The following is an 8,969-nucleotide window of genomic DNA, read 5'->3' as shown; positions in this document are numbered from 1 at the left end:
CTTTTTTGAGTTAACGCAGAAGATGCAGACTCATGGATTCCTCCCACTCCCCTTGAATTGGTATCCTCTGCATTAACTCAAAAGGGAATCTTTTGAGTTAATGAATTATGACCATCCGATCTATTTTAAGATTCGTGCCGACTAGATCCACACTAATATTAAAGTGACCCCTATATCATGAGCAGTGACCGGATTGGCTCCGTTTCAAATCAGACGGTTATCTTAACCTTCTTGAGTTAATGCAGAGGATACGCGTTCGCTGCGCTTTGCCACCTTTGTTTTCACTAATTTTATTGCAGTATAGTTCAATGCTGTGTGGGCCAAATACAGAGGTCTGTTTGACTTTTGAGGTACACCGATGTTAAAATGTAAAACTTTATTAGGTGTACGAAAATGACAAAATAAGCGATGGAAATGAAAAATAAAAGTAATTACATGAATAATGCCGCTGTCTCTTGTAGTCTTGCTGCCTCTTCTTCGCCTTTGTCACTTCTCTTTTTTACGTTACTAGTGCGGTAGTGCCTTGCGGCAGCTCAAACGCTTTTCCTTGAAGCATTTTGTCGAAAACCTGCTGTGCATTTCCTCACTCTTTCGTTTCTACTGTTATTGACTATTGTTGCTGGTTCCAATGGAGAGAGGGAAGGAGAAGAAAGACGTGGTTAGACTCGAGAGAGAATCCGTTATCCCCATTTTAAAACCCAAGCTCATAATGAAGCTTGCGTATCTCATAGGTACTGCAGTTTATTCGATTTGTGCTGTAGATCAAGATTGTCTCCTTTTCGGGTACTTCTGTAGCAATTTGTGCTTGTTTTATCTCTTATTGATCTGAATGTGGATCTCTCTCAAGTGTCCTGTCTAGTCTTTTCGTTTTTAGGAGTTTTGATTTTTCTTGCATCGCTTTTAACTTTAATTTTTATTTATGAAATCTGGTGGCAAACCCTGGGAAAATTTTCCTCATTTTTTTTTTTCATTTTAACATTATTTGAGATTAACTCAATTGTATACATTGTTTTTTTTTGTTCCCCATTTCCAATTGGAATTCAAAACTATAACACATCCAAACCGAAAGGTTTGCAGCGTTTCTGGTATCAGCTGGACAGAACCGTAAATTTTCCGGCACTGGTACTGGTGAAGTACCAACATAGTATATTACCATAAAGGCCTTACTCTACATCTATGAACTTGGATTCATAATTTTCTTTCCAATTTTTTGAAAGAGCACGAGTCAGACCGTTCTGAATTTTTGAAGCTATGCAAAAGAGTGGAGTACACAATTCGGGCTTGGTATCTTCTCCAGTTCGAGGATATGATGGTACCTTATTCTTCTTTTGCTTCATAGTAGGAAATCACAGCCTTTTTTAAAAATGAATAGCACTGTCTTTGGCCTTGACCATGCAAATATGTCTTGATTTAACCTGTTAAGATATTGTTAGGCCTGAATTGTTGAAGAAAATTATATTTTATCTTTAATTGTACGTAACAAAGAGCTAAAGTAACTTGCTGCTTACCCAAACAATTTAGTAAATTGATCTATGTGCTAATTTGGATCATACCAGTAATACATTATGTCCAATACAGGTACTGTACCAGACTGTACATGCTAGTAGTAACAAAATGATTTTGTGCAAAAGCTGGAGCATTTGAGGTTTAAATACCTATCTGCTTACGATATTAATAATGACACATGTTTCAGGAGCTTTATTCATTGTTTGACCCAGTGTATGGTGGACCAATACTAGAGAAGCAAAACTTTTCACCAGAGGAAATTGATGTACTTGAGCAGAATTTTCTGACCTATTTCTTCAAGGTCAGGTTCTTCTTCTTGTTGTTGTTTTTTTCTTGAAAACACTTCAGATTCTTGGAATATGGTTTAGTTCTATTATAGGAAAATTGAGAAAATTAAAATTTTCTCTGCTATGGAGCCAAATCTCTAAATTAACACCTACCGAGGAACAGTAACTGTGGTTCGTACTAACTGATAAGTACTAGATGTGTATTACTATCAGAAAGTGTAAAATATTTCTCCAACTATATTTTGTGTAAGATTGTTCATTTGGTAGAATCAAGTCGCTTTTTCTGTGCCCTGTCAAAGAAAATGGATTTAACATTCTTTCTGCGGCTGTTCGGCAAATGCATGGAATAATGGAAGAGTGGAAAAGGGAAGAGGCTTCTATTCCATACAATTCCAATCATGTTCGGCACATTTGGAATAGTGGAAGAGTGAAATTGAGCTAATTCTCACATGTGAAAAAGTCACTCTTCCTCAATTCCACCTCTACCATGGAATAGAGAGGGACTAAAGTGTAAAAGAGAAGGGTTTGACTGCATATTTTCTTCATAATTCCACTTTTTCACTTTTTCTCTATTCCATTCAATTCCACTCACGTTTGGCTACTACTCCGTCATAATTCCTCACTCTTCCTCTATTCCACCACAATTCCTTCGTGCTGAACAAGCCCTCTGTTTCTCTTTATTCTTTCTGCTGTCATCTTCCCCATTACACCTCACCTCTTTCTCTTCTCTTTCAATTTGATAATGGAGAAGGGAGAATGAAGAAGTGGAAAGAGTAAGAGAGAGATGAGGGTGATGTAGAAGTGACAGGCAGAATGAAAGATGTGGGAGGTAATGGAGAAGTTAGAAGAGAGAAATTGAGAGAGGAGAAACTGGTCATTTTGTTTGTTTGATTAGGATAAATGGAAGTTTGTTAAATAAGGAGCCAATATCAAAGTTGAAGGTAAATTTATGACCTGGGGTTAGTCACCTCCACAAAAATTTACCCAAATGATTTACTTCCCAGGGGGCATAATGTTTGGAATTTCTGGACTTGAGAAGGGCTTATTTTGAAAATCTTCAACAAATCCTCTTTGTATCTCATTTCATATTTAACTTATAAATTTACTAAACAGATGATGGAAAAGAGCAACTTTAACATAGTAAGTGATGAAGAGATTGAGGTGGCACAGTCAGCACAGTACTTATTAAATCTTCCGATTAAAGTCAATGAATCCAAGGTTAGTTTGATAAACTTTTTCTATCTCTTACTTTGAATTTTACTTTAATTTCCTGATGTTTCGTCTTTTTCTATTTTTGCACAGCTGGACAAGACTCTTTTATCGAAGTATTTCAAGGATCATCCCCATGAAAACATCCCCGAGTTTTCTGATAAGGTACTTACTATTAAATTAATACAATAAAATTGATATTTTTTTTTTCAGCTTTCAACTTCTGTTATCCCTTTCCAGGTTCCCAAATAAGTACATTTGACCATACATAAAATCATTTGCTCTCTTGTTTACACATCTTTTTACTCAAAAAAAGTTTACACATCATTAACTTAACTTTAGTTACATCATCTGTTTCTTTTGCAGTATGTGATATTCCGAAGGGGAATTGGTATCGACCGTACCACTGATTATTTTTTCATGGCAAAATTGGATATGATCATATCACGTATCTGGTCTTGGTTCCTCAGAAAGACTATGTACATTTTCCTCTTTTAATTATTTTCCTTTTCCTTTTCCTTTTCTTGTACTTGGTAATTTACATTGGATTAGACTGGTTCATACCAAGCAAAATCAAATATTTGATGAAATGGAAAATATTATTTCTGGTAACATAACAGTTCTTTAAGTCTAAATATTTATTTTTCATAACCAGGCTTGACAAAATATTCATGCGAAAAAAGATATCTAAGAAGGATACGAAGAAAACTGATGAGATTAATGGAGCAGAGCCAGAGGAAGAATTGTATGTAGAGAGAATAAGGCTAGAGAGCATGGATATGAGGTTTGTTTTCTACTTCCTATATGTGACGGGTGTTGGGCTTATGTACCATAGAATTACTGGTATTGAAGATCCATGCTTCAAATTTATATGTAACTTCACCAATTCTTTATCATGTCTGATTTTGCTGCCACTTTGAATTGTTCTGCAGTATTGGTAATTTATTAGGCAAGAACACAATACAAGAGCCTACCTTTGATCGCATGATTGTGGTATACAGGTAGACTTTATATATATAATTTTTGGTACATAATCTTACTGCATAGAACATGTTAGTATTTTGTTTTCCTCTTTGGTAAGAGTTGAACCAAAATCAAAATGAACCAGTGTGGGTATTCCTGTACTGCCTGAAGTGTTCTTCTGGTACCGAACCTGACTTTTGAGACAATATTTTCTATTTTCAGGAGGGCAGGAACAAAAAGCAAACCAGAGAGAGGCATTTATGTAAAACATTTCAAAAATATTCCAATGGCTGATATGGAATTGGTTTTGGTGAGTTAAATGAAACCACATGGAAAAATCACTCGGAGTAAAATACTCTTTAATATTAACTATTCTCTCTCTCACACACACACAAAGACATCATCTTCTTTTCTTTGAAGAAATCACTTCTCTCTCTATTTTATTTAATATTTTTTTTTGAAGAAAAGTGACCTCATTTTATGTTCATATTTTTTGTTCTAGCCTGAGAAGAAAAATCCAAGTCTAACTCCAATGGATTGGGTCCAGTTTCTCGTTTCTGTTGTTATTGGCCTTGTAAGTAGTCTTTTATTCAAATTTGTATTTGTTTCTTGCGGTACTATCTAATGCCCATGACCATCTCTTGTTTCCATTAATAATTAAAAAAAATCCAAATTACAATCTAGAAGGGTGTACCATTGATCTTGTTCTATCTTGAGAGTAATACATTCATGTCAAAAGTTGTTCACTTTAGTTTATTTTATGTAAAGATCAAGGAGAGCCAAAAATCAATGATTCATTGTGCTTTATTTTGGTTGATAATTTTACTACCTTCAGATCTTGTATGAAAATGAACTTTAATTTTGTACCTCTGATGTATATGAAATGCTATGGAGATACAACAAGATCAGCAGTTCATACTTTCCATTAGAAATTGAAATTTCAAATTTGTTAACATAAAAATTCATGGTCATGACAGGAAAACCAAATCATAAGCATTGGATCCCTCTTGTTATTTTCATTTGCATAATTTATCTTTTATTTTGTATCTTTGGTCTGGTAATATTTTAATTTACCTTTCACAGGTCACACTTGTTAGTTCACTTGAAATGCCCAAAGCTGATATATGGGTTGTTGTGGCCATTCTCTCTGCACTTGCTGGCTACTGTGCTAAGATCTATTTCTCGTAATTCCTTTATGAAATTAGTCAATTACTACTCTTTTTGTAAGTTCATTCTGAAGATATATGTAAAGCTGCAAAATAAGTAAGGAAAAAGGTCAATTTCAATGCAGTCTTAGTACCAGTCAGTAGTCAGTACTACCTGATCTGCACCGTGGTATTGGAATAGTTGGTTTATATTGTCTTCCTTTTTTTAACAGGTTTCAGCAAAACATGGAGACGTACCAAAATTTGATAACACAATCAATGTATAACAAACAGCTAGATAGTGGAAAAGGCACTCTCTTACACTTGTGTGATGATGTGATCCAACAAGAAGTTAGATTTTTTTTTTTTTCTCAACTTGAATTAATTAATAGGAATATAAGACTATTTCCACCTCTTATTCTATTTACATTTTCAATTGCAAAAAATTTCAGGTGAAAGAGGTGATAATATCGTACTTTATTCTGATGGAGCAAGGAAAGGCCACAGCTACGGTAAGCTTTTGTGCAAATGCATATGAGTACCAGAACATTTCCAGGCTGATCAAATACCAAACAAAAGTTCATTTTTTCCTAATTTAAAAAAAAGGGCCCATGAAAGAACTTACATAAGCTAATATAAGAACGTAAATGAACATATGAAGGAAATAGTCTGTGTGTTGAACAGGACCTTGATTTGAGATGCGAGGAGCTAATACAAGAAGAATTTGGCATCCAATGCAACTTCGATGTGCATGATGCTGTGCAAAAGCTAGAGAGACTTGGCATTGTGCAAAGAGTCAGTTTTTGCATGTTATGTATTTTCTTTTAAATATGTTTTTTTTTTTTAAATCAGGAAAAAAAATGTCATCTATAACCCAAAAACACCTTGAGATATGCTACTGTGAAAATGACGAATGTCCAGTACACCTTGCAGAATATGTTAGATACATTTAAAAAAAAAATAGAAGCACTGTCCATACACCGCCTATCTTTTATAAAACCAAGCTACCGATTCTCATTGTTTGATTTGGTATTAGGAAATGAGGAAGCCATATTGGGGTTGTCATATTTGGTTAGGATATGCAGTATTTTTCAAAGTTATATTCCATTCAAAAGTTTAAATATATCCAATGTACAATTCGGATGGCCTGATTTTTAATATTTGAAGGAAATATCTGTGCTCCAATCCATCTGGATTCAATTCTTTAAAGATCCAAACATCCCTCCTTTCTTACTCTGCTACTACCCTTTATAATGGATAATTTTACAGTGGATGCCAGATATATCCAATGATTTTTAATTAGCTTGTTTCCAATGCTTTTGCTCTGTCCTCATTTTTGTACTTCTAAATGAAGTAATAAGAATGATGTTTACTTTTTACATAATTGTATGGCCAGGATTCAATCGGGAGAATATATTGTCTTTCTCTAAAGATGGCAAATGACATAATTGGGCCTACCACAGAAGAAGTTGTGCTTAAAGCCAAGCAAGCCACTTAATTATCTTAATACTTGGTGGTAATTGTTTATCCTTAATGTAATCTAATGTTGTGCTACCATCTAAAAGTGGGTATTTGGTTGTGTATAACTAAGACCTAATTCAAACCCACTGCTCTCTTGGATTTTAAGCCAATACCTGGTGGCTTGGACTTAGACCATCTTGACCTTAATTTGTTCTCAGTATTAGATATTTCATGCCAGTTCAAGGCTTATCTTAGGAGTTCAAACATATATGGTTTTGGTCACATTTAGGAGTGAACTTTTTTCGCGCTGTACCTTGCACCATACCAGGCAGGTACTGCTTTTTTGTACTCCAGAAATTTAAGGATCACTAACCAAGTAATTGGGAAAGAAACCCTACAATTGTTTTTGGCACCATAACTGCTAGGTAAATATATTACCATAGATACCAGCGTTGGCCTTGTGATAACCTTTCTAAATAGTTGTATACTTCGTTCTACAATATTGTGGGGATTCTAAATAATACTAGATTTTACACAGATCGCAGGGCTGCTGCTACTGTCAGTTAGGAGTTTTGCACACCTTCCAACTATTGTTGGGGCGTTTTAGTATATCCTTTCATGTCCTTTTTGTGTGTAATATCTTAAGTATATCTGTTTCAAATTTCAATAAATATCAGAAGCAATGAAATGTGGTAGTTTAATGTCAAGCCTACGGGCCATTTCACTCAAAAATAAAAATAAAAAATATATCTGAAGCAAGTCAAGCAACGGAACGGCAACCTGTATTTTTTTTTATTTAGTGCATATGCGGGGTTAGACTAGTCAAGTGCCCACGCGATGCAGTGGGAATTGATATTATTAAATCACAATAATTAATCTCAAGTAATTATAATCTCATAAATCGATAATTGTATCCCATTACATATAAATCATGACAGACCTTGTAAACATTCATAAGATTTTTTTATTTTTTTTTCATTCAAATGACCATAGACTTGCATCCATTTTGAATATACATATTTGATTGTAAATATAAAATATCCGCTAAAATTCATTTGAAGGCTATCGTAATCCTTAAATAGCAGGTATGTAAACCCCTCATAATTCCAAAATTTGTTGTCCATGTAGTAGCAACACACTAATATCTTTGTTCTCAACATCTTCGAGATAGCCTCTCTAAATGTTGTTGCGTTAGTTTGCAGTGGACAACATGCCATTGCCTTTGCTAAGTCACCAATTTCTTTCTTTTCTCATTCCACTCCAAATATTGATTTACATCTGTATCACAAATCACATGAATAAACAAAACAAGAAAAATATCCGTTAAAGATGCCCAAAAAAAAAAAAACCATGGGGTTGAGCACCCTTTCCTTTTAAGTACAGCAACGGGATATGAAATGAATAAAATAATTTTTGAGAAGCAACATAGAATAAACAACATGAATTTTTAAGAACTAAGAATGAATAAAATATTTTTTGTAGAACATCATGAATGAATAAAATGATTTTTTAGTAACTACTTTGAAATCCTAATATATGCACAATCTAACATCAGAACAAAAAATGCAAATCATACCCAAAGAGAAATGGATGGAAGTGACTGAGAGGCTTTTGCCTGTATTAAGAAATCATTTAAGAATTTCAATTTGAAAACACAATTTTCTTTTCAATCTAATAATTTTTTCGAATAATATCATTTATTATATATAGTGCTTTTAAGAGTTGCTCTTCAATTCTTGTCTTGTCTCCAATTGCTTTAATACGGTTGAATGCTGCATATTAGAAAAACAATACAGTTTAAACATCAAACCAAAATCCATTACAGCTTATAAGAAATGAACAACTAATAGGCCATTTTTTTTAATTGGCAACGTACCTGAAAATGATCACGTGATCTGGTTTTCTCCTATATAAAATAACATCCCCAAGTTATGAATACATATAAAAGAATAAAAAAGAGAAGATAAAAAATAAAATGAAATGTGTATTGAGAAAGAGGAACCTGTAGCTTAGCTCAAAGTGCTTTATGAGGTTGGCAATACCACCTTCGTACTCAGTTATGTTCTTTAACCTAAAATCCTAAGTGTTCTCCTTAATTTGTTTTTAAAATAATTGTAAAATGGACACACATAATCGTATAGACCATAAAAAATGGTAAGTGTTCTCCTTGAAAAATATTGAAAATAACTTGCAAATTGACACACATAAAGTAAAAACATACCGCTCAGAGATCTAAGTTTATCAGACTAAGTTTAACGTGGCTGATTTATAATTTTCATATTTTTTTTTCTATTCGTGTATATAACAGTTTGTATTTGAACCAGAGTATACTTATATGTCTTCACATTGATCATTTTACCCTTAATATACCCTTTGCTAAATAATATTGCATACCCGA

At 33.7% G+C, this 8,969-nt stretch overlaps 1 protein-coding gene across 2 annotated transcripts; it reads left to right on the top strand.

The window, feature by feature from the left end:
- The first annotated feature begins 398 nt into the window (after positions 1-398).
- LOC144561686 (uncharacterized) lies at positions 399-7,390 on the top strand. Of its 2 annotated transcripts, none has more exons than XM_078310734.1 (16): positions 399-731; positions 1,218-1,312; positions 1,694-1,807; positions 2,907-3,011; positions 3,096-3,167; positions 3,369-3,481; positions 3,658-3,786; positions 3,935-4,003; positions 4,188-4,275; positions 4,468-4,539; positions 5,049-5,149; positions 5,344-5,461; positions 5,563-5,622; positions 5,795-5,905; positions 6,507-6,626; positions 7,110-7,390. In XM_078310734.1, the coding sequence occupies exons 1-15, from the start codon at positions 629-631 to the stop codon at positions 6,606-6,608; spliced, it is 1,452 nt and encodes a 483-aa protein (XP_078166860.1). In that variant the 5' UTR covers positions 399-628; the 3' UTR covers positions 6,609-6,626; positions 7,110-7,390. The 2 variants fall into 2 exon arrangements, with proteins under 2 accessions (XP_078166860.1, XP_078166861.1); XM_078310735.1 differs by having other exon boundaries at positions 469-731; positions 7,099-7,390.
- Positions 7,391-8,969: the final 1,579 nt, after the last annotated feature.

Source organism: Carex rostrata, chromosome 11, assembly GCF_964058835.1.
Source record: "Carex rostrata chromosome 11, lpCarRost1.2, whole genome shotgun sequence".
Taxonomy (NCBI): Eukaryota; Viridiplantae; Streptophyta; class Magnoliopsida; order Poales; family Cyperaceae; genus Carex; species Carex rostrata.
Note: the sequence above shows the minus strand (reverse complement) of the source record. Positions and strands in the feature narration are given on the sequence as shown.